This window comes from Mus caroli, unplaced genomic scaffold, assembly GCF_978045245.1.
Source record: "Mus caroli unplaced genomic scaffold, Mus_caroli_1 scaffold_6, whole genome shotgun sequence".
NCBI lineage: Eukaryota > Metazoa > Chordata > Mammalia > Rodentia > Muridae > Mus > Mus caroli.
The window spans coordinates 28,758,611-28,783,275 of NW_028227261.1; the positions used below are offsets into that span (position 1 = coordinate 28,758,611).

The 24,665-nt window shown below is 52.8% G+C and overlaps 1 protein-coding gene and 1 long non-coding RNA gene across 2 annotated transcripts in view; one reads left to right on the forward strand and one right to left on the reverse strand.

The window, feature by feature from the left end:
- The window catches only part of LOC110292238 (uncharacterized), a 25,902-nt gene extending 11,501 nt beyond the window's left edge, over positions 1–14,401 (forward strand). The window contains exon 2 of the long non-coding RNA XR_002377693.2: positions 13,803–14,401. This is a non-coding gene — a long non-coding RNA (uncharacterized LOC110292238). The remainder of the gene's footprint in view (positions 1–13,802) is intronic.
- Positions 1–23,365, reverse strand: part of Trim62 (tripartite motif containing 62) — a 27,079-nt gene extending 3,714 nt beyond the window's left edge. The window contains exons 1-4 of the mRNA XM_021159394.3: positions 22,353–23,365; positions 10,159–10,254; positions 6,439–6,695; positions 4,686–4,801 (exon numbers count right to left, since the gene is read on the reverse strand). Of these exons, the coding sequence (XP_021015053.1) occupies positions 4,686–4,801; positions 6,439–6,695; positions 10,159–10,254; positions 22,353–22,760 (877 nt within the window). The 5' untranslated portion in view covers positions 22,761–23,365. The remainder of the gene's footprint in view (positions 1–4,685; positions 4,802–6,438; positions 6,696–10,158; positions 10,255–22,352) is intronic.
- Between the last annotated feature and the right edge of the window lie 1,300 nt (positions 23,366–24,665).

The window sequence follows — 24,665 nt, forward strand, 5'->3', positions numbered from 1 at the left end:
GGCCCAGGTTGCGGTGATCTCAGCTCCTCCTTGAGAGTTCAGTGGTGACCACAGAGCCCAGCAGAGGCAGGCTTCCGGGCACTCACATGTACTCGCCTCTGACAGTGCTGAGCTCGTGGTGCAGGTTGGGTCACCTGGTTCTGAGCTGGCCATACCGGCTCAGCAGGTCTGATTTGACAGTCTCCCGAACTCTTGTCAAGTACTCTGGTTTATTCCTCCTGTTTACTCTGATAACCCCCTCCAGGGACAGAGAGAACCTGGGACTGGCACTTCTCAGCTACGGGAGTCTCTCCAGGCCAGAGCATGGCGAGGGGAGAAAGAACTGGGGGAGGCGATGGACTATGGCTACAGTTCCTCCCAACTCCTTGTCTCTTTCCTTCTCAGCGAGAGCAGGGTCACAATGGCTCTAGACCTGGACCACTGTTACTCCCCAGTCAGTGCCTCTGCAGGCTGTATCTCCACAGAGAAATAAGATGCCCCAGGGCTTGTGGCCGTCCCACTAGGCATCATGTTTCTAGTCGGCCCAGCATCACATTTCTGGTGCATCCCTAACAGGCTTCTTCAGTGAGCTAGGTCATGGGTCATTCACTTCTGCCTCTCACGCTTCCTCAGAGCGCAGAGAGCTGTGTGGGAACCAGGAGCCCTGGGTCTAGAGGGGCCTGTGGAACAATCCTTTGTCCAAGGATGTGAACGGGGAGGTTAATGGACACACACATGAACCTGTGCCTGTATTCTGTCAGTCCCTGGGCAGTTAGTCAGAACAAGAAAGGTCCTGCCCTGTGCAGTGTGAAGAACTCCCACAGTAAGAGGAAAGGCTAGAAGGATGTGTGAGTGTGAGTGTGTGTGTGTGTTTGTGTGTGTGTGTAAGAAACTAATTAGATACAGACGCTGCATTGTTTACACTACAGACTGGGATCCGTTGGGGTGGAGTGGATGTGGGGATCCTTAGGGTTCTGGGGAAAACACCAGCAATAGGTAGTGGGGAGACCCCAGGGGTCAAGGAATAGTCAGGGGGATACTGGCAAGCAGCATTAAGACTCAGCCTGACTCTTTGTTTGTTTGCTTGTTTTGTTTTTTTTCAAGTCAGGGTTTCTCTGTGTAGCCCTGGCTGTCCTGGAACTCACTCTGTAGACCAGGCTGGCCTTGAACTCAGAAATTCACCTGTCTCTGCCTCCCAAGTGCTGGGATTAAAGGTGTGCGTCACCACCGCCCAGCTTCAACCTGACTCTTAAGTCTGTGTAGGACATTGTGGGTCCCTTCCAGAGCCACTGCTGAGTGGGTTGGGCTCCTGGTGGTTCTGAGACCAGTGTGACAGTGAAGAGCCTGTGGGCAGGGGAAAGCCTGACCCGGCTGAGTCCTGCGTAGAGGAGGGCAGAAGCATTCATCCTCTGCGCCGTAGGTCCTGATTCTCCAGGGATGGGGCCAGCTCCTTGGGGCTAGGGCTGGGGCTGAGCCTGATGGTTTCCATAGGATAGAGGTGTGGCCTGACTCTGAGTGTCCTTTGCACTCCAGAGATTGTGAGGCTACAAGAAGTTCTCCCATCTCATCTTAACAGAGGTTAAGATGTTAACAGAAGTTCTTAAGAACTTAACAGAAGTTCTCCAGAACTTGAAGGTCTCCCTGAAGCTGGCAGAGGCAGTGGCCTTCAGAGGGAGCAGTTAGGGACCTGAGAGGTACCCTGGCAGCTCCCCTTCCCCCTACTCCAGGTACCCTCTGGAGAGTGGTGAGACCCTGAGGAACCAAAGCCTTTCCCCAGGCTCGCTCAGGTCAGAGGCCACCTCTAGCTGTGACATTCCGACATTCATGATTTATAAACCAAAGGCTGGGCCTGAGGCCTGTCTCCTCTACAGGTATGTCCCTAGGCTCTCAAACCTCTCTAAGGCCTTGGGTCAGAAGGCACCCAGGAAGGGCCACAGATTTCCAGATTCCATGAGAATGTTTCCTGTTCTTCTTCAACTATCATCCAAGCAGCAGAGAAAGACTTCCCAGGCGCCCAGCAAGAAACACTCTTTGTTCTCCAGTATAGCAGGGGAATGATGGGACAGGAAATACGCTTGTTCCCCCCCAAACCCCCCACAAGCCAAGCCTTAGAAAAAGAAATCTGTTCCCACGGGCTTCCTCCCACTTCCCCAGGCCCTCTGCAGTCCAAGCTTCCTGTCACCGTCCCTGCATGGAATAGGCTTGGCCATACCGAGAGCACCACAGCAACCCGAGGTCACGATGGTTGCTGCCCTTTTTCAGAAGGGGAAACTGAGGCTCTCTGAAGTAAGTGGCTTGCTCAGATTCTACTTGGTGTGAAAAGTGAGTTGGAACTCGAGCTGTGACTTTCCATCCTGTGGCCCCAGAAAGTCTAACCAGCTTGGGGAAAAGTGTCCGATGATACGATGATACATAACAACAAAGAGTAAAACTTGCTTACTAAGTTACAAAGAAACAGGTTCACTCCCTTATCTACCCTGGGCAACAACTGGGACCATCCCTAAGGTTTAGATGGGAAAACTGAGGTTCAGCTGGGGGACAGCTTTGCCTTGGGCCACACAGTGGGGCGGGGAACAGTCTGGCACTCAAAATGATTAAATCCAGATGAGGAGCAGTGGGGGAGAGGCCAGACAAGGCCGGGGAGGCTGAGGAGGGAGAGGAGTGTCTGGTGGCCTTGGGACAATGGGCTGCATGGCTCACTGGGAGTTTGCACCTGGGAGGAGGGGAGGATTAGACTGGCTTGGCAGAGGGGCTGGTGGCTGAAGAGCTGGGGGACTGGGCAGGGGGCTGAAGGTGGTGAAGCGGAGACTACAGAGTAAGGGACAGGTGTTCAATGGGGTTCTCAGGTGATCTAATGGGCAGGTTGGGCTGGGAGGGGTAGGCAGGAAGCCACTAGAAGCCACAGTTACGTCCCTGGGGGGAAAGCAGCCCTCCCATCTGGACATAAAAGGCTCTGGTGCTGAGCCGGAGTGACTTCATAGGTTCTGCAGACAAAGAAAGGGGCCCAGCCAACCGGGTCACTGTTGTCTGAAGTCCCAGGGGCATTGACTCAGGGCAGAATGCTCAGGTCACACACCTGTCCCCTTGGTCCCTTTGCAGGCCGTGTTCTCAGGGCCTGTGGTCTCAACTGAGGCAATTTGGTTTTCAAAAGAAGTCTGACCATGGCCGGAGACACTTTGGGTTGCTGTAACAGAGGGGAAGGGATGGTAGCATCTCCCGAATAGAGGCTGAGGGTGCTGCTAGCCTCCTGGGTGTAGGACAGGGCCTCCGGCAAGACCTTCTTGCTCAGTGGTACAGAGGGAGGTATACCCTGCTTGGAGCGATCGTTTGCTCACTTGTGACAGAGGCAAAAAAGCAATACTACCATCCCTGTCATTGAGAGGACCTAACTGGCCTAGAGAAGGAAGAGGAGGAACTAAGGACCTGCAGCAAGGCCCTTTATTCAACACTTATAGAGTAGCTACTGTATACTCTAGGACTATTCTATTCAACACTTACAGAGTACCTACTGTATACGCTAGGCGCGATTCTAGAGGTAGACCTGGGTCTAACACCCATTGTTTTCATTCCTTCATGAACAAACACTGATTGCTGGCTATTGGGGATAACTTGAACCCAGCCTCTGGGCCCTTAAAGTCCCAAGTCCAGAGAGAGTGAACCCACACAGACTGTGTCAGGCATCGTGACCAGGAAACCAAGATGGCGGCGGTTCAGCAGAGGTGTTTAAAAGCAAAGCTACAAGGGAGAGTGAGTTTTGGTCATCAAATACTGACTGACAATGGTGCCAAGGTCCCCAGACAAATGCTCAGAGGACAGAGAATTTAGCTCGCTCACAGTCTGAAGATGGCTCGGTACAGCCGAGTGTGGTGTCTTGGAGGGCTTTGACTGATGGGGTGAGGCACCTATGACAGGGATGGAACAGACGGCAGCAAGGCAGAAAGCTCCTAGACTACCTACTGGAGGGGTGTCCCTGGGTTCCAGGGGAGGAGAGAAAAAGACCTCAGGGGTTCTTGTCTCTCTTCGGGTGTACTGCTTCACCCACACAGCACTCTGATCCAGCATCTATTCCCTGCAAGGCTGTATCGATCCCTGCTGGGGCTCAACTGGGGACATCCTGAGGTGACCTTCACTCCTTTTGGAACTTCTGATTAATCTCTCCTCCTCTCTCCCCCGCAGACGCTGCTCCCACCCTTGCTGCTGCCATATTCGAGGCTTCTATGATATGTGCACATCTCATGTCAGAGCACTTATCCTGCTAGACCGTCAAGGGCTGGTCACTTGTCTGTCTCTTTTGACTCTCGAAACCAAGGGATATTCACTATAGGATACAATAATAAATCCATCCAGGTAGATGGACTCTGACTCCTGTGTCAGGACAGGGGACATCTGTCCTTCCACTTGGGGAACAGGCACAGCAATGGAACAGCTAGTAGAGGGCTTTCTGCATAGGCTCCGGGCACAGCAGAGGACCCACCCCATCACTCTAGCTCCCAGCCTCCAATCCCACACGTGTGGCATGTGGATGATTGTAGTAAGTATCCCAGGACCCGAGTGGGACATAGTGACATGAAGCAGTTAAAGAACAGGACAGAACAGAACGTAGGCTGGCACTCTGCTCACTTCCTGCTCTGCCACCTGTCACACCTGATCCCTGGTGGCAATCCATATTTCTCCTTTTCTCGCCAAGGGGACAGGCAGAGTCTCACCTGGGTGGATGTCCTGGAAAAGAGATTTCCAGATGGTGTACTGCAGGGGGCCGGTGTACTTGGAGGTCGGGAAGTCTTCGTACGTTAGGTTGGTCTCATGAATCTTCCCCTTGAGCCTGGAAGGACAGCGGGAGAGAAGGCCTTGTGGGGTCCGGTACCCACCTCCAGGATGGGGCAATGAGTGACGTGTCTGTGGGACCCAAGATACAAGTGCCAGCTTCTCCCACTTGTGACCATTCTGTTACCTTTGGTTTGTTTGCTCCTCTGTAAGATGGGTACTGTGTGGTCCTTTCTCAGGTTTCTGACCAAAGTCAAGTGCAAAGGGTATTGTGCTAGACCCTGTGCTAGACCCAGTGCTAGACCCTGCCTTTCTAGGACGGCATGGAGTAGTGGACAAAAAAAAGCTTAGCTCAGTGGCCGGCTCAGGGCCAACATCAAACATGACGTTAGTGGTAAGTGTTGATCTCCAGCAAGCCAATATTCACGGAAGCCATGAATAGGAACTTTGAGAAGCCTGGGCTTGACCGCTGGCTTCACCACCAGCCCAAATAGCCTTGGCCAACTGATCTAATCTCCCAGCCTCAGATTCTATACTTGTGAAATGAAGATGACAGTATTGTAACTCCCTGTGTGAGGCTCAGAAGGATAGGGTAATCTACTGTCTATATAGAATGATACATAGTATCCTTATTATTGTAGATAAGGGGCTAAGGAGATGGCTCAGTTCCTAAAGTTCCTGCTTGCAAACAAGAGGTCGTAAGTTCGATCCTGATCACCTACATTAAAACAAAAACATGTGTGGTAGTGCACATTTGAAATCCCAGCACTGGAAAGGTAGAGATAGGAGGATTCTCTGGAGACTCGCTGGCCAGACAGTCTTACCTTGCTTGGAGAGTTCCAGGTCAGTGGGAGACCTCATCTCAAAAGACAAGGTTGGGGCTGAAGAGACCCATCAGTGGTTTTGAGTGCTCACTGCATCCATACATTGGTGGTATACATTCACACACACACACACACACACACACACACACACTCGAAGTCTTAAAATAAAAACCAAAAACCCAAGATGACTGCGCTATGGTGGTGTGTGCCTTTAATCCCAGCACTTGGGAGGCAGAAGCAAGGAGATCTCTGAGTTTAGGCCAGCCTGGTCTACAGAGTGAGTTCCAGAATGTCAGGGCTTCACAAAGAATCTTTGTCTCAAGTTCTCCCCATCACACCCCCAACAAACCCCTCAAGGTAGAGAACGCTTGAAGAATGACAGTTGAGTTTGTCCTCTGGCTTTTACACACATGACCACATATACCCCATCTCCCCAAAACGAAACAGCATAAAATAATACAAAAGTGTGTTAAATAACTATAACATCATCAAATATTGCTTATGCTGTTATAATACAGACAGAATATATGCATATATTATTCTGAGATAAGATTTCACTATGTACCCCAGGCTGGAACTCACTACATAGCCCAGGCTGGCCTCAAACTTGTGACAAACCTCTTGCCTTTACATTACCAGTGTTGTAATTACAGGTGTCAGTCACCACACCCAGCTCAGAATATATTATACACAGAATAATACGAATATGGAAGACCTTTAGGTCTGGCTCCAATACATTTATACCAGATTCCTATAAACAATGGTGATAATATGATTAATCTGTTGACAGTCCCATCTCCCAGAACCCCCTCACTGCCTTGGTTAGGTTGGGAGAGGCACTTGAGGAAGACTGCAGGCAGGTGGCACTTACCTCTCAGACAGGGAGGCCACTCCTGCAAGGAAGGTGTGCCGGTCAGTCTCTGCCAGCCGCTCCTGCAGGATCTGGGCCCCCTCTTGCACCTTTCGCAGTTGCTGGCTGTAACGCTGGACCTTCTGCTCAATGTCCGTCAGTGTGCGGGCTGTGTCAGCCTCTAGCTCCTCCAGCATGGCCTTCTGTCGCTCTCGAAGTAGCCGGTGCAGCCGCTCAAAGGCTTCCCCGATGGTGGTCCGCAGGCTCTTGGTAGAGGACTGTGTGTGTGGGGGGAGCAGGGGAGCAACCATCAGGGGTTGTGGGAAAGTCTACGTGTGTCCAGTTGCTAGTGGGAGGGGGAGCCTTGACACAAAGATGGGGGAGGGGAGGCTTGCTGGGCAGGGAACGGCACACAGGTGATAAGCAAGGGAGTGAGATGGGACCTGCACAGGACGGAAGGGCTCATCTCATTGTTCCATGGAGGTCCATCAAAGGCACAGTGGGGCCACCGAGGCTGTGAAGGACATGAGTGGGTGGTACAGCCCAGACGCTTGGCATGAAGGAAGGAGAGATGGGAAAGCTAGGTAGGGGATGCCTACGTGTCCAACCCCAGACTTAGTGGTCTGACATTTAAACAACGCATCTATAGGTTCTAAGGGATGACAAAGGGGATCTTGCGGTCAGTGACACTCATAAACAGGCACAGGATAGACAAATCTTGGTAGTAATTTGCCCATACAGCTCCTCCCAAGACCTTTCTGTGGGAACAAGGCCACACTGTCAAGGGAGGTCTGAACACAGAGACACTCTCTTAGGCCCAAGAGGACGCACAGGAGTGACTGGGTCTCTAGCTGTAGTGGGCTCAACTACCTAAGCTTGGTTTTACTCAGTCTCCCTCTCTATGAGGGGTTACACAAGCCTCATTGCAGGGGAGTGGTGGAGATGTTTATCAGATGGGCCCTGTGCAGAAAGACAGCTGATGTGGTTTCTAATAGGCATACCCATGGAGAGATAGCTTCTGATTGGGCTCTTGGGATGGGGGTGGGCAGGCAGAGGGGGCAGCTTGAGGAACACTGACACTCAGGCGACACAGGATGTAGCCACCATGTGGGGCCTGCCTCTGCAATTTCACTTTTGTGGGCCTCTGGCTGGCAGTTCACAGAGTCAGAGACCCCACTGTGTTCAGTGCCTGGGGCTCTGTGGGAGGCTCCAGAAAGGCTCAATTAGGGCCTGTTCTTTCCTGTGGTGGCTGAGAAGAACTCCTGGCGGTGAGCCAGCCTCCCTGCGCATGCCCACCCAACACTCCAGGAAGACAAAGAAAGAGTGGACTGAGGAGCTGGGGATGCAGGCATGGGCTGCCAGAGGCCTCCTGGAGTCTCTCACCCAGAGAGGGTGAAGCAGCCACACCAGGGAGGATGGGTTCCACCTCCCTGTATCCTCTGGAGCAGTCTTCCAGGGCTACCCTGTCTGTCTGGGTTAGTCTCTGTTTCTGTGTCTCCCCAAGACCTAGTGGGGGGAGAGCTCCCCGCCTCCCCAGAGACTTCGCTTCATTTTTTCAGGTGTTAGACAGGCCAGCATTCTTCTCTGCTGTCTCTCCCACAATCTGTTCCTCTAGCCCTTGCACAAGCCCTTCCTAGGTTGAAATGTCATGTTCCCTGTCTGTGTGCAACCCCAGGACTGGCACAGGCTGGAGGTCAGGGGCAGCTTAAGGGATGGAGGGGACAGGGGTGGAGGGACTTGCTTAAGATGGCACCACAAAGCTGGGGCAGACTGCGTTTCCTTTCTATGAATCCAGCATCCCCAGGAGAAGAGAGGACGGATGGAGAAAGAGGATGGAGGCAGAAAGGGGATCAGGAAGTGGCATATCAGAGTGTCAGTCCAGGAGTGCTGCACACAGCCCTATGGGGTCTTCCAAACTCTTCACAGTGTCATACATCTTGCCACTAAAACAAGCTGCAGGAGGGGCTGGGGGCTCTGGCTGGCTGTCCAGTCTCTCCGGGCTGAAATTTCCTCATTGGGGTTACGCTTTCCTACTTTATTATCATTGTTACTTTTTTTAAAAAACTCAATTTGCTTGACAACTAGTCACTATAGATCAGGCACTGTGCTAGGACTGGGGGGGGGGGGGCGGGTATTGAGCTCTCATGACTACTTTCAACTTGGGGGGTCCCCGGGATTGAACTTGGGCTGTCATTCAGTTCCTTGGTGGGGAGGCAGTCTAGGTTACCACATTCCCACACACACACTGGGTCTGGGGCAGCTGTGGCCCTTTCAGAAACACTCGGCCAAAAACATGTCATATCAGAGCCTACCAAGGAAAACACGGTTGGAGGAGGGAGAGCAGACAGGCCCCTAGGCGAGGCCATTGGAGGGCAGGCAGGCGCGGCATCGAAGCCAGTCAGACACCAGGTGAAATATAGCCTCAAAACCTCCATCAGCATTTCTTATATAAATACACTGGGTCCAGACAGGAAGCCAGGCTGGGGAAAGTGAAGGGGGGGCGGGGCCCCAGCAGCACACAGATGGACAGGAAAGGCGGGCAGGAGGTCAGTGGAGGAAAAGGAATGTGGGGGGGAGAGAAGAGGGGTGAACAAGGGAAGCTGCCGTAGGGGAGAACAGGCCCATTCAAACAGGTTCCCGTCTGTTTCTCCTCACGGGAGCAGTGTGGAGTTGCTGGACAGAGAAACTAAGAGGAGAAACAGAGGTCGCAACCCCGTGGCGGTCTCTCATCTCTCTCCCACTGAGGGGCCCTGCTCAGAGGCCCTCTGGAATGTCCTGAATGTCTGTCATGACCCTCCCAAGACCACTCTGTGGGGTGGTGGCCACCGCTGATTCCCAGATGGAGGTTACCAATGACCAATGGCTTCTCCAGGCTAGGGGACCCCCAAGGCTCTGTTCCAGCTGCAACGCCTTTCATCTTGTAGAGCAGGGTCAGCCTAAAGTCATTTCCCAGAGTCCCCGAGTATGTGAAACTCTGCTTCCAGACCCGATGTTCTAGATTGAACTGGTCAGAGTCCTCACTGTCTGGACAGATGGGTCAGGGATATGCTTTACCCAGGGTCACAGGGTCACTGTTAGGCTGGACATGAGGACTCCTCTCAGGGTAAGGATAAAAGGCTCTTTGCCGTCACTATAGCCAGAGACCATGGGACAGAATTTCCGCCTACTTCTCAGAGATAGAATCAGGTTCCCCCAACATCTTGAGATAAAGTCTTGCCATGTAGCCCAGGCTGGCCCGAGACTCAACCCCTTCCTGTGGTAGCCTCCTTAGGGCTGAGTTACAGGTGTGTCTCATGACATCTGGCTTCAGAATCCTTATCTCTATCCTTGAGTCCAAGAGGGGAAATGACAGCAGTCATGGCTTGGAGGAGACATGGCACAGTTGGCTTCTGGGCAGTGAGGGAGGAGATAATGACAGAGAGAAGGGACAGGAAGAACAAAAGAGACCAAGCAGATGTGTTCAGCCCCTCAGATAGCCAGAAGTCTTCAGAAGGTCCCTGGTCCCACAACTCTGTCACAGTTGAAGAGAAATGGCCCCACTCAGGCACCAACCCACTCAGTGACATTGGGGGTAGGTCCCATTCACTTTCTCAAAAGCTCCGCTCCTACCCACCATGCCTCTCTCCCACCACGCTTATGCACCCGGAAGCTAGGTTTCCTCAGAGGTCGGAAGGGTTGAGCCTTCACAGCCTTACCTCAGCACCTCCCGCCCCACTCACTCCCACACTGGGCCAGGCTCACCTTGGTCTCTGCCAGCTGTCGCTTGAGGAGCTGCAGCGCCTCCGTGTGTTCCCGCTCGCTGTCCTGAAGGGCCTGAAGCTGCTCCTTCAGTTCTCTCTGAAATACACACAGGGCCTGCATGGGGGAGAAGGCCACACCCAGCCAGGGCAGTCTTCTGTTGGCAGCTGGGGCCTATTCTGCCCTTGACCCCGCCAACCCCAATGTCCATCTCCCATCATAGCTCACCCACCATATTGAGTTCGTTCCCTAAATCCAAGAGAGAGCACTTTGTCCCTGAGCCATATCCTAGATCTCTTTTGATTTTGAAATCAGGGTCTCCTTCTGTAGACCAAGCTGGCCCAGAACTCACTATGTAGCCCAGGCTGGCCTCAACCTTGCAACAAGTCTTCTGCCTTACTTTCTTAAGTAGCTAGGTTACCGTCATAAGTTATCAGGCCTCACTCTCTGTCCCCCTCTGCCAAACAACCTCTGCATACACTCCCTTAGCCTTCCCTTTAGCCACTGGCTGGCATCCGTTTCTAATGGAAACCCAGGCTGCAGCAGCACAAACCCACTCACTGCCTGCAGTCTCTCCTCACCTGGCTGAGTCCTGCTCTCAGCCTTGGGCTGGTTCTAGGTCATGGAAGCCTTCCTGGAACACTATTGCTACTCCCATTTTCAAATAGAAAAAAGGGTATAAAAAGGTCAAGAACACATAGCCAGCATGTACTGGTCAGAGCTGGCATGGTGAGCTGGCGCCTACAAGCTTAAAGCCAGGTTTCATATTTTCTGCAGTGATGACACCTAACGCTATCCACTGTGACCAATCCTGACAGGCAAGGTATTGATCGCCTCTAGAAATGAAGACAGGACTGGAGGCTGGGAGGTGGCTCAGTCAGTGGGGTGCTTGCCACACTAGCACGAGGCCCCAAGTTCAACCCCCAGCCCTGGTGTACAAAGCTGCTTGTGGTAGCACATGCTTGTAACCCCAGAACTAGGGGATACCAGGGGATTCCTGGGGCTAGCCTAACCTAGTAGGCAAGCTCTAGGTCCCAATGAGATATCTTGTTTCAAAACAACACAACAACAACAGCAACAACAACAACAACAACACATGGCCAGGGGCTGGAGAGCTAGCTCAGCTGTGAAGACCACTGCGGCTCCTGCAGAGGAGCCAGGCTCAGTTCAAGCATCTGCAAAGTGGCTTGCAAGTCTGTAAACTTTAGTGGCTGGGATGAGACCTCCTCTTCTGACCTCTGGCTACCACCCATGCATGTTGTGCCCAGACATGCATTCAGGCAAACATTCATACACATTAAATAAAATAAATAAATTTTTAAAAGAATAACAAAGATAAGCTCTGTTTTAAAGAGTGGACTGCTGCCGACCTTTGACAGGTGAGGTTTTGTGCACGTGAGCGAGTGTGCGTGCGCACACACACAAACACACACATGCACCCAACTGCCTCCCCCTTTGACCCAAACCAGGCTTGGTATTGCGATTTTTCCTGTCTAGAATTCCATTTGGCTTACTTGTGCTGGCCTTGCTTAAAACATTGATAGTTTGTTCTTTATAGATTTTTCTGGCATTAACTTTGATTGAGGGAAAACATTGCATTGGGTGCCATTTATGTTGACCACTGAAGTGTGCTGTCTGCTTCAATTCTGCATCTCCCAGATCTCCTCTTTTTCTCCCTTCTCGCTCTCATCCAGACAAAATGGTGCCCCTCCTTCATCCAGAGCTGGCTCAAAACTTGGGACATTATTTTGGTGGTGGGAGCGGGGATGGGGATGGGGATAGAGATGGGGAGCAGGTGCAGAAGCCAGGCAAGCATATTGCAATCTCACCCCTCCAGCCGCCGGACTTTGCTCAGGCTTAGTATCCTTCACTGATCAACCAGGGTCCTGTCTGTGCAGCTCGTTTGCTGTTATATCTTCCTGTATCCTCAGCGCCCAGAGTGGTACCAGCACATAGCAGGTGTACTTGCTTATTTGTCAAATACATAAATGGGGGTGAGGATGGATAGTCCCCAACAGAGTCCAGCTGTCTGCACTTACTGAGGCTCTAGCCTCAGTATCATAGGACGTGTCCTCTGGTCTGTCCCTCCTCCTTTCCCATATTAGCCCTCAGGTTCCTTATGGTTCACTGACTGCTCCACCTCCCTCTGTGGTCTGCACCTAGTGGCTGTCTGGTACTTGCAGGGGCTCTGAGAAGGAGCTGTGTGAATGAATTTCCATGAAAAGAGACCCTGAGCAAGTCCTAGGGACCCCAGTCAGCTTAGGCCAAGCAGTGTCAGACAGGCTAAAAACAGGTTCCTTTTTGTGGGGGAGGCGGTGTTCAAGACTGGGATTCTCTGTGTAGTCCTGGCTACCCTGGGATGCGTTTTGTAGACTTATTTATCAAGTGTTCATTGAGCAGCTATGTTAAACAGGCACCACTATGGCTCCGAAGCTACAAGGGAGAACAAGACAGAGGCAGTTTCTGCCCAGGGGGAATTTTCCAGGAAAGATTGATAATAAACCAGAAAAGTAAGCAAAGAGCAAGGGGATGACGACTGTGGTCCACACTCTGGAAAAGATGACAGAGTGTGCGATGCTGTGGTCATGGAAACGGGTAACCAACAAAATGGGGGTGGCACGTTTTGTGAGAGTAGATTGCTTCAACAGACACAATGGAGGAACTCTAGCTGCCATCTCAGTATGAGACAACAGTAGAGACAAATGTCACGAGTGGAAAGCAGAAGAGCTAAAGGAAGAGGTTTCTGTGTCTGAGGACTGTGGGGGCTCGCGTGTCATCACCAGGGCTGCTCCTGGGGTGGGGGGTAAAAGGGAGGGAGGGAGAAAGGAAAGAAGGAAGGAAGGAAAGAGGGAAGGAAGGGAGGGAGCAAGTGATGGAGGAAGGGAGGAGGAAGAAGGGAGGGAGGAAGAAAAGAAGGAAGGGAGAGGGAGGGAGAGAAGGAGGGAGGGAGGTAAGGAGGGAGGGAGGGAGGGAGGAAGAAAAGAAGGAAGAGGGAGGGAAAAAGGAGCAAGGAAAGAAGGGATAAAGGAAAGAAAGAAGAAAGGAAGAGAGGGAGAGAAGGAAGGAAAGAAGGAAAGAAGAGAAGGCAGGAAGGCCAGTCAGCCCTAATACTGCTAGCTAATTCCTATGGTGTCAATGCTTCCCTCAGAGTGGATCTCAAGCCACCAGTATGAGATTCTTGGATGGGCCCTGACAGAGATGTGAAAACCAAAAGCCAGCTCCACATCCCCTGTACACCAGAGCCTCTCAGGAAGGCTTGCTTTTCACAAGAGAGAAATCCGCCCTCGCTTAACTTCAGCTCCTCAACCTGCAGTACTAGCAGCTGAGGGTCATTCCTAAGGCTCTTGGGCCCCCAACTCCTGGACAGGCAAGTCTACTTCACCACAGGGCAGAGTGTGGCTCCTTTGGTCCCTGATATCCTGGAGTCTAATCTAGCTTGGGAATTCATCTGATCAAGAGGTAGATGTTTGGAGAGCTGGCTAGTACAACATTTTTCCCCCATGGTGGTCCCCATGAGTCCTCTAAGGCCCTGGAAACCCCATTTCTCACTTGGTTGGGAACATCCCGGGACATGGACAAACTCCTCACTGATTCTGGACCTAGGATCTGAGGAAATCTGTTCTTCTCTTCCTCCTATATCTATCCAGGGGCAGTGGAAACTCTCCACCTCTCTACACACACACAGCAAGGCCTTCTGGGATTCCTATGGCACTGTCAAGGCTGGAGGCAGGGTGGACTGAGGATCAAGACCTGGATAAACTCATCACAGTGGACTTAGAGGTAGTGTTGGGGACATCAGACCTGCCCTTCCTTCCTGAGAACAGGTGGTTCTACCAGGTGAAGAGTACCCACTGGTGCCATCCTGGCTAGAACCCTGAGAATCAGCTCTGAACCTGACCAGTCAACTCTCAGGCCATGGAGTCTGGTCCTCTCTCCACACCCACAGCTTTTAGTTTGTCCTTCATCCTTCTTTTGAAAACTCCAGCCTCAGGACCAGGCCATCTGTGCCTTATGCCGCCCCCCTCCCCAAGTATCTTCAGTGGACATCAAAAGGTTTCTCCCAACCCCTGAGAGTCTGGAAAGAAGAGCACGAGGCCTTGGGGGCAGCATTCAAAGCCTTCCACACTACCCCCACCATCTCTAGTCATCTCTGTCTAAACCTGCTCTGTTCAGCATGACAGCCATCAGCTCCGTGTGGCTATTTACACTGCAATGGGTCAAAAATGAAATGAAGTGGAAAATTCAATTTCTTGGCTGTACTAGTCTCGTCTCATCTCAAGGACTCAATATCTACTTAGGACTGGCAGCTAGAGCGCCAGGCAACACAGATGCAGAACTCTCCAGTGTTCCAGAAAGTTCTATTGGACAGCATTAAGCATTGTGCGGGGCTTGCCTCCCTGCCTTGCTCAATGTGGCCTCATTCAGGGTACTCATATGACTCAGAGGTCACCTGTCCTGAGAGCCCAGCTCCCCAGCTCTCCCCTGCGGTCTGACATTCCTCTGTGCAGGGCCCAGCCTTGCACTGTGGTGGCAAATGCATTTCCCCCCTTAGAGATAGGGTCTCAGATAGCCCGGGTTAGCCTGGAGCAGAGACTAACCTTGGACTTCTCACCCTCCTGTAGGTGTGTAACACCACACCCAAACTATGTGGTGCTGGGGATCGAACCTAGAGCTTCAGGCATGCTAGGCGAGCATCCTATTAACTGAGCCAGAATCCCAAGCTCCACGCACTGTAAGATTACCCGCCAGTCTTTCTTACTAGATCTTGGGCTCTTGAGGGCAGGGACCATGTCCTGGAGCTGTTCCCATCCTCAGTACCTAGGACAGGGCCAGGCATGCCTAACTTCTGACTTTGGCCAACTGAACCTGTCCAGAGACCAGGACCTTGGAATGGTCTGAGCTCCCCATGCTCGGATGGGAAGAGCCAACTGTGACATTGACAGGAGATAGAAAGATAGGGAGAACAGCCTAGAAGGACCCAGCGCTGGGACCAATATACAGCCCTGGAAACAGCTGGCCCAAACCCTGGAGCGCACAGGGTGGGTGCAGGGCGCAGAAGGAGCCGTGTTTCATTTCTCACTCCTCTGTCTTCTCCAGCCCACGATCAGACAGTTTTGGGTGAGAAAGTTGGCTCGGTCACCAACTAGCTTGTGTCTCACCACGGTATCATCTAACCTCTCTGAGCCCCAGGGCCTTCATCTGAAAAATGGGGATAAATCCTAGGTCCGACGGAGGGGAGTGCGAAGTGATGTCTGATGTATTTAAACCTCCGGGGCTCATAACCTGGCACTCACAGGGTGCCTGGGATGCTGTCACTGTGTCCCATCTGAGGCTCCTGCCACTGCTTCTTGTTCTGGTTCCATGCTGTGCCCAGGTGGCCCCTCCCTGCTTCCTGAGATGGCAGAAGCAGGAAGGGGTGGGAGGGACCATCTGCTTCAACCCCTGCCATTGCCAGGACGGGAAGCAAATCTAAGGGAAGGGACTGACTGGCCCGTGGCCATACAGCTTGCCAGGGGAGAGTAAGCCAGAGAACACACTCTTAGTTGAGAGGCCAGTTAGCAAACAGGAAACTGTCAATAAACTCCTAGGTGACAGAGCAGCCACAGAGGAAAAACAGGGTGAGCATAGCTGCCCTGGATGCAAAGCTATTAAGAGACAGAGACAAGGGCCTGGGTGACTCCAAGAACATGTTCGAGACCCCTTGAGCTCTCTGTTCCCTTTATTCAACAGCAACGAATTCCGAGTACCCTCTGGGAATCAGGTTTGTGTGATCATCCTAATCAGAGAGACATAATCCCTAAACTTCTAATAGTCTGCAGCTCGTTGTAGAGGCAAAACCTCCAGTGGGTGTCAGGGGTAGCATGGGGTCTGCCTGGGATCCAGTTCAGCCATCACCGCTTGGCCATGTTGGTAGCACCGCCCTTCATCTTGGGTCTCTAACCTGTCTATAACAGCACAGGTCTTGGAAAAATGCTGGGACCATTAAATAGTGAGGCTCCTGACATGACACCCTGCACAGGGTAAGCTCAATCTAAGGTGCTACTGTCATGGCTATGGAGCCCTGTCCTCCAGGGACACCGCCATGGCCACCCTGTCTCAAAAGCAGAGTTAACAGTCCCTTGCAAAAGCAGGAAAGGGGTCATCAGACCCTCACTTGAGATTCTGGCCACCCGATACCGACTGCTTCCCCTGCCGGATTAACCCAGCCACAGCCTTGAGAGTATATAGGAGGTGAGAGGTTAACTGAAAGGGGAGAGCCATAAGCCATTTGTGTGCTTTGTCACCTATGCTAGAGTGTCCTTTTCCATGACAGGGCTCTGAGAGCTACCCATCTCTCTATAAACAACCTCTCACCCAGTCTCCTGTAAGGAACCCTAGTAGCAGTCTAGTTGGTTCGCCAAGCTGGACCTGGGTGCAGTCACTTCTCTGGCTTGCCATTGCCCTCTCTGTCCAGGATCACCAGGAAAAGTCAGGCAATAAGCCACCCTAAGACCGAGAGAAACAGGACCTTGGAACACAGAGAACACTGGGGTCTGACTTCATTTCTGTTGGAAGGACACAGAAGGCAGGTGATAGGGCTCTTCTGGCCATTCCAAGTGGTAAGGACTGGTCAGGCAGGAAGTGGCCAGAGTCAGGCAGGTGACAAGTGAGTAGAAGTCAGAAACCGGAAAGGCTGGCTAGGGCTGGCTGGGCTGGAGTGGAGGCCTTGGGTGTCAGCTGGAGGGAAGCTGGACTCCTCAGGGCCCATCAGAGCTGGGTCATGGCAGGAGAGTGAGTGAAGGAGCATCTTATAGGACCACATATACACACAGCTGTACAGTTCTATCAGCTGCCAGGCCCTGGGGCGCTTCACCTACTTGGAAGGATCAGTACAGAGGTAGTGATTATGGGGGGCCAGACACCTCTGCTACGAGGTTGTCCTTCTTCCTGACCCTGGTGGGAGATGCTATAGGCGCCATCTTGACTGTGGCTTCAGGGACCCTTCTCTCATCTCTATGGAGTCGAACCTCCATGTGAGAATCCTGGGTCAGAATCCTGGCCCTGCTCGCCTCTTTTCCTACCCAGGGTAGACTTGTTTCATTCCTTCTTCCTTCCTTCCTTCCAGGCCCTCAGCTGGGTGCTCCAGTTCCTCCTGGCAGCCACGAGTGCTTCCCCGGCATGGTTGTTTTTGAGGCCAAGCCCTCACAGTCCTTGACAATACAGCTGCTTCCTCATCCTAGGGCCTCCCACAGATGGCCACGCACACTGCTCCAGGTATATAATTGACAGGCCACACCAGTTTGCTCACACCTGTCTCTGGTTCCTCAGCGTCTTCAGGATCAACACCTAATCCTTGGAGCCTGCCCACCCCTGTGCCACCACAGCCAGACCCAGAGCCCATCTAAAGCAAGTTAAGCCACTTTCCCATCTTCACGCCCGTCCCCAACAACATCTGCATGTGTGCCCACACATCTGTGCCCCTGGCCATATTCATGATCCAAATTCAAGGTCCAGTTGACTTCCTGATTGGGTCACCTAAGCACAGTTTCTGTGCCTCGGTTTCCTTATTTGTAAATGAGGCAACGGTTGTGAGTATTAAGAGAGGAGGATGTGTGCCCGGTCCCTTCACAGTGCACTGGCAGTAGCTGTGGATAAGTTCCTTTTTTTTTCTGCTCATGCCCTCTCTCTCCTGGCCTGGATTACTTTAGTGAATTGAGTAGACCTTGGAAATAGCTACCAATCTACGAGGGGACCTGACTCCCAGAACCATGGAAGGGCCAGGATCAGATAGCTATATCCTGAGTTCAACACAGGACCTCAGCCAGGCACATAGCTATGAGGCCAGGACAAAACATTAAAGTCAGTCTTGAATCCAAATTTGATGCCACCTCCAAATCCTCCGTGCTCACCCTGTGTCCAGCAGAATTCAAGGTAAGGTGGTCAGCTAGGCTATGTATGACCTTGGACCCAATATGTATAGAGGTCTGCCAAACCTGGTTCCCTATATAAAATGGGGAGAGGGTGTCTGAAGCCCTAATAATTTTGGTTGCTCCTGGAGGCTACAGCGAGGCCTGATGAAGAGGCTGGAGCTTCCAGCTCTTCCCCCTGTTTGTAGGGAGGACTCAGGCAAGTTCCCAGGCTCCCAGCCTCAGGGAGTGACTGAATAGTGCAGCTGTCCCTTGACCCTCTCAGGGTGTAGATACAGGAAGGGCTGTCTCAAGGGACTGTGCCCATCACACAGTACCAGGTAATTCACTCTGCTTTTTAGAGGTGGCATTTTGTTGTTGTCGGCCTTGTCATCAGACCACTTTGTTCCAGAAAATAATGTTTTGGGGGCTTCAACTTCAACCCCCAGCTCTGTCCCCTGTGACCTGTGCTATGGATGAGACATCCCTGGCTGCCCAGACATCTTCAAGGAGAAGCGCTGCAGTCAGCTCACCCTCTTACAGGCTGCTGTGTGCACAAGAACCTGTGCTTCCCTAGGAAATGTGACTGCAGAGCGCCATTTCCCCAGGACAAAAACATTCATCTGTCTCTCTGACCAGGGTACCCCTAGGGATACGAGTGGCTCTCTCTTTACATGGACGGTGAACAGCCTTGCTCTGGCTCTCATTTCTTAGATCAGGAAGAGGGCTCAGAAAAGCCCACGCCTTTCACCCTGCAGGAAAAGTCAGAGCAAAGATTTGGGTCCTACCATCCCCAACCTTACTCTCCCCTCCTGGGGCTGCCTCATGGCTCTCATCCCTGTGCCCAGCCTGTCAGGCTCCCATCCAAGGCTCAGCCCTGATGCCTTTGTTGGCACTGAGGCACGCCTTAGGAAAGGCTCCAATGATCACATGAGGCCTGGGGAGGGAGGCTCGGATGAATCGGATCCTCTCTCTGGGGGTCAGGAACTTGAGATGGCTTGGGAGCCGGATGCTTGATCAGAGTGACACCCCAGCCACCTGCCCTTGTGGCGTCAGCTGGCACCAACAGACTGTGCCCCTAGTCTGGTCTCGTGCTAAGTGCTCTTGACACAAAAACCAAGCGGAATGGGTAGGAGACAATTCTGGATGATAAAGGGGAGGCCAGGGAATGTCCTTCGGAGGCACCAGAGAGGCCGTATGTGGCCCAAGTTGGACAGGTCCCAAGTCCTGACCCTGACACTATCACTTAGCTTGTGAGCCTGCCTCCATTTACTAGAGAATAAATCTCAGCAGTCCCCACAGCAGGTGCTGTGAAAGATTATGCGAGGCATTACAAGGACAGCTGGGGGCAGCCCTTGGCTCATGGACCTCAAACTCTTTGGAGATGGACTCCTCTCTTCTCTTCGCTCTGTGGTCCAGGTGCTCAGCAGTAGCTGGGGCAGGGGGTGGGGGGGCATGCATGTGCACTTGTGTGTGTGTGTGCATGTGCACGCACACACACACACACACACATGAGATTTCTACACAACTATACAGTAATTCTACTCATGCCTAGCCTCAGGTAGGATGAGGGGTATTTGGCTTTTTATGTCATATTGTCCCACTTTCTATATAAACATAGTCATTAGAATAAACACAGATGTCTAAAAGTTATGGTTGCTGACTGTGCCAGCCACAGTTCTCCTCGGCGCTTTGGATCAAGAACTATTAACCCTTACATCACCTTCCCTGGAAATGTAATTGGTGACACGGGGAGACTCAGACAACTGAGGTGACTTGACTGCTGAACTCACGCAGCACACCAGGGTGCAGAGCCCCTGCCCTCCAGCATCTAGGGCACAGAGCAGTTCTGCGCAGCAGGTCAAGGGGCCAGAGGCTCAGAGGTAGCGAGTCATTTTCCTAAGGTCACACAGCCAGCAGATGGCAGGGCCAGGGTGGAGCAGCCTGCTGATGAAGACAAAGCTACTACTAATCTTTGCATTCTGTAGCCTCCAAGCTTTGGAATAAAGGTAAAAGCTGCAGGCCTAATTCTGGGTAGGGGGCCTGGAGACCCCCAGCTGTGTATGAGCCTGGACTCCTCTGCCTTCAAGACCCCGGGCAAGTCCCCTCCCCCACTCTACCGGTTCTCCATCTGTCAAGTGAGCTCTGTGCCAGATGATCTCCAAGGCTTTGGCAGCTTCTCGGTCATTCCCCAGGATAGGGGCCTCAGCAGAGGCTCCAGCAGCCACTAGCTGCTAGAGGGATGAGCAGACCTTGAGGGTGGAGGTTGCCCCATTCCCAGCAGCTAATGAGCCTAGGAGAGGCAGAAGGGCCTGAACCCCACCTCTCAGCACAGCCTCCCCAAGGGGAGGCAAGTTTCTCTGCCAGCACCTGCCTAAGTCCAAAGGGGGACATTGAGGCAAGTCTCTTCCTCAGGTGAGGGAGATGAGGCTAGCCAGCAGGGTACAGGGGGTCTGGAGAGATCTTGGGAGGAGGGAGGACGGCAATAGCAACTGCTGATGCTCCCTCCCACCCTACACACTTCAGATAAGGTCTTCCCAGGTCAGCCTCATCAAAGTCCAGGCAGGAGAGTAGGTATTTAAATTCCTGGTTAAGTATCTTGAGGGACATAGAACTCACCACTCACAGGTTAGTGACTATTTCTTTTTTTTTTTTTTTAAGGAAAAACATCTTCCACTTTGGAATCCTCCAGTTGGGGTGAACTTAGGCCAAGTTTGGTCATTCTTTCATTCATTCATTCATTCATTCATTCAAGTTTTATTGATAGGTCCTGTGGGCTAAGCCTGTGCCGGTTTGGGGACAATAAACATGCCAGGGAAAAAGCTGTTGCTCCCTTGAGGTATTGTCTATGACTGGTATCCCAAAGCCAGGGAAGAGACTGGCTGGGCTGAAACTGCTCAGCTTGAGAAAAGAAGTCAAAGATGCCTGAGCATCATTAAATAGACTTTAGTGGGTATCCTCCCACCACGGTTGTGTAACTGAGAATCCTCTAATGGGGAGGATTTGGAAGATATGCTGTATTATCCCATTAAAGCGGATCGTGGAATGCTTCTCCTTAGAGTCCCACCCCTGAGGCGGCAACATCACCGTCCTCAGCAGCGAAGAGCTCTTGCTGAGAGCCTGGGTTTGATTCCCGGCACCCACGGTGGTGACTCACAATCATGTGTAATCCAGATCCACAGGATCTGATGCCCTCCTCTGGCCTCTTGGGCACCACACATGCACATGGTGCACATGCAGGCAAAATACTTGCACACGGACAATAAAATAATTGATTATTGATATTAATACTATCCTATTGATAGAAGACATCCAGGGAAATGTAGTTCTCAGCATGTGTATCTACCTATATTTCTTTCTCTCTATACAAACACACACACACACACACACACACACACACACACACACGACAATGGAGCTTGAGGAATGTAAAATGTTTGGGTGGGGTCTTAGAGTATTAAAGACACTGACCGGGGTCTTGCCCTCTTGTCAATGACAATGGAAAGGTTTAGGGGAGACTAGCTGCAGTTAAGGGCTATGTCCAATTGAGTACGCAAAGATTCGGATGTAGAAGACAAGAGGGGTCATCACCAGGCCTTGGGAATTCCTAGAGGCTTGTCTTCCCCCTCCTCCAATTCTTGTCTAATTCTCCAAATCTTGAATCTTTAATTCATGGTTCCACTCTCAATTGGCCCCTACCCTGGTTTAAATTAAAAAAAAAAAAAAAAAAGGTTCTTGTCATATCTGAACTTGAGGCCGACCTTAGACTCTCACCTCACATACCTTGCTTGATCTAATCTTGGCACACAAACCTGCCCTCTGAACAATTTGCAAGTCTTAAGCTTAACTCTCACTTTCATCATCCAACCGAGGCCCAGGCCTCACTCTAGATCTCAATGGACATCTGGAGCAGCAAGCCGCATCCCACAATGCCCCAAACATGCCAGAATTCTGTAGCTGCATTTAGAGTAGCTCAACCCTCCCACACACCCCACTCCGACTCCCAGGTTAGCTTTGATAGTGGTCCTTCCCTTGCCCAAAAGTCCAGAAGGAGCTGCTGTCTCCCATTCTGCCTCAGCCTCAGCCAGCATCTGGTCCAGCTGTGGCTTCCTCTCTCCATCTTCCCATCCCACCTCGACCTGTCTCCCATCCAGATCTCTCTCAAGCCCATTTGACACAGTGATGCTCAAGGGCCCCGCCCCTGCCCCGCCCCTCACCGGAGCCACGCCCCTTTGGCATTAAGTCGGCCTGTGGCCCTTACCCCTATTGGAACCCTGACCCCACCTACAACCCCGCCTGTCCGCCTCGCACCTGCAACTCCTCGAAGGCATCGTCGATGCCAGTGACCTGGTGTTGCTCGTGCAGCGCGGGCTCATCACAGAAGAAGCAGAGCAGTGCGCGGTCCGTGAGGCAGAAGAGCTTGACCTTGTCGTGAGCCTGGCAGGGTCGCGCGGCTCGGCGCGCGTTGAGGATGGCGTCCAGCGGGAAGGCGCTGTAGCGCTCCACGATGTTGGCCAGCTTGAGGCTGGGCGCGAGCGCGGGCTCGGCGAACGTGCGCCGGCACTCCGGGCAGTCGCGGGCACCCTGAGCCTCCTGCCGCACCCAGTGCTCGGTGATACAGCGGCGGCAGAAGTAGTGCTCGCAGCCCAGGCTCACCGGGTCCTGGTAGATGCTCAGGCAGATGGAGCATAGCAGCTCGTCCTTGAGGCTGCACGCCATGGCGCCAGGGGCGGCGCGAAGCGGAGCCCGGGAGGCCGGCGGCCGGCGCGGCGCGATTGGGGGCGGTACCCGGGGACCAGGCCCACGGGGGCACGGGCGACAGGCGCCGGGGAGCGCGGGGGGAGCTGTCTGCGACGCCGGAGGCGCGAGGGCTCGGTGCCGAGTGGGTGCCACCCGGGATGCGAGCACCGGAGCTCGGTTTCGAGGTCCTAGGTGGCCACCAGCGATGGGCGCTGGAGGAGAGAGGCCGAGGGCGTCCCAAGGAAGGGGCTCCAGACGAGGAGGATCTAGAGGACCAGACACTCCCAAGGGATAGATGCTGCGAGGAGGAGATCCCGAAGAGGGGCGGAGGCCACAGTGGGGTTGGAATCCCGGGACCCGAAAAGCTTTGAGAGGGGGTCGAGCTGGGGATGGGGAATTCTGCGGGACAGAGCAGCCAGACCCAGCCGCACCGCGGCTTTGCCCGGCAGAGCAGAGGAGGGGTGCCGGCCCGCTCAGCTGCCCGACCCTGGCCGCAGATCCCGGCCCCGCGCGGCCCCTTACCCGCACCAGCTCAGCGGCCACCGCTTCGGTCCAGCGCAGCCTCTCAACCCGGAACCAGCCGAGCCGAACTGCCCGGCGCCCCGGCTCCCTCTCCGCCCCCGCGGGCGGGACCCGAGCCGCTCCGCCCCCGCGGCGGGCGGGGGGAGGGGAGGGGCCTCCAGACCCCGCCTCGCTGCCACTGTGCTCCTGACCCCCAGGGACCGGGGAAAACAGCTGTTTCTTCTGGGTCTGCACAGCTGTCAGGTTTGTTTAGGGTCCTGGCGGCAGGGGGCGAGAGGACAGCTAATGAAGAAAAAGTGAGAGGACAGCACCTAAGTAAGGAACATCTCTCCGGATGATCAATTTAAAGAACTCAGGGAAATAATAATTGAGTATTAAGACAAGACGGTGCTCTGTAGTCTGCATAGAATATAATGTTTGCATAGATTGTAGTGATAAAATTAGAGACTTGCCCTGTTGGCATGGGCTAAGTTCAAAGTCGCCATTCGCCTAAACCTTTAGGTTCTATTTCCTCTTCCCTTTCTAAGGAGGGCTCTTAGTAGAAGATCATGGAGAGAACCCTGGCTAACGTCTAGCTCAAAGGTTCTTGCCATTCATCAGATCTTTCTGCATTGCTGCCTGAGCGCGTGTGTGAGTGTGTGTGAGTGTGTGTGTGTGTATAAGAAGGTGGAGTAAGAAAAAGAGTATAATGGGAGACCTTGTCATCTCTGCCAGATGGAGGGGAGGAAAGGGATTTCTAAGAAGGTGAAAGAGAGAGAGAGAGAGAGAGACAGACAGAGAGACAGACAGAGACAGGGAGAACAGAGGCATGAGAGGGGGGCACATGGAGACCTGCATGCTGTTCTGTTCTGTTCTGTTCTGTTCTGTTCTGTTGAGAGTGGGATAAGGAAGAAGTTTGGGGAAGGTGAAAGGCATGGGCATCTTAGAGAAGAATTTCTTGAAGGTGTTGGGCTTTCAAGCAGAAAAATGGCCTGCCTTGGTTTGGGTTTCTTGGTGTGTAGGATACACACTACATCATCAGTACAGTGAAGGAGGGGGACCCTTTGCATGTATGCAGTGCTAGGCACGGGTGAGCAACCGTGGCAAAGCCGAGGCATGCAGGAGGAAAGAAAGGCTGGCCCCAGGGAGGTGGTTGCTGTCTCAGGACCTGCAAGAGGTCAGTTTGCACCGTGATTGTCTGTCAGGAAAACACCATCAGAAAGGAAAAAAAAAGCACCATGACAGTTAGTGGTGGATAAAGGGGGTGATGGGGAGGAGGTATTGAGGGTGCATTGCATAACTTTTCGTGTGGTGACATGAACAAAGGTATATTCATTCCAGACAGGGCATAGTGAACCAGTCGGTTTATTGGGGTTAGTTAAA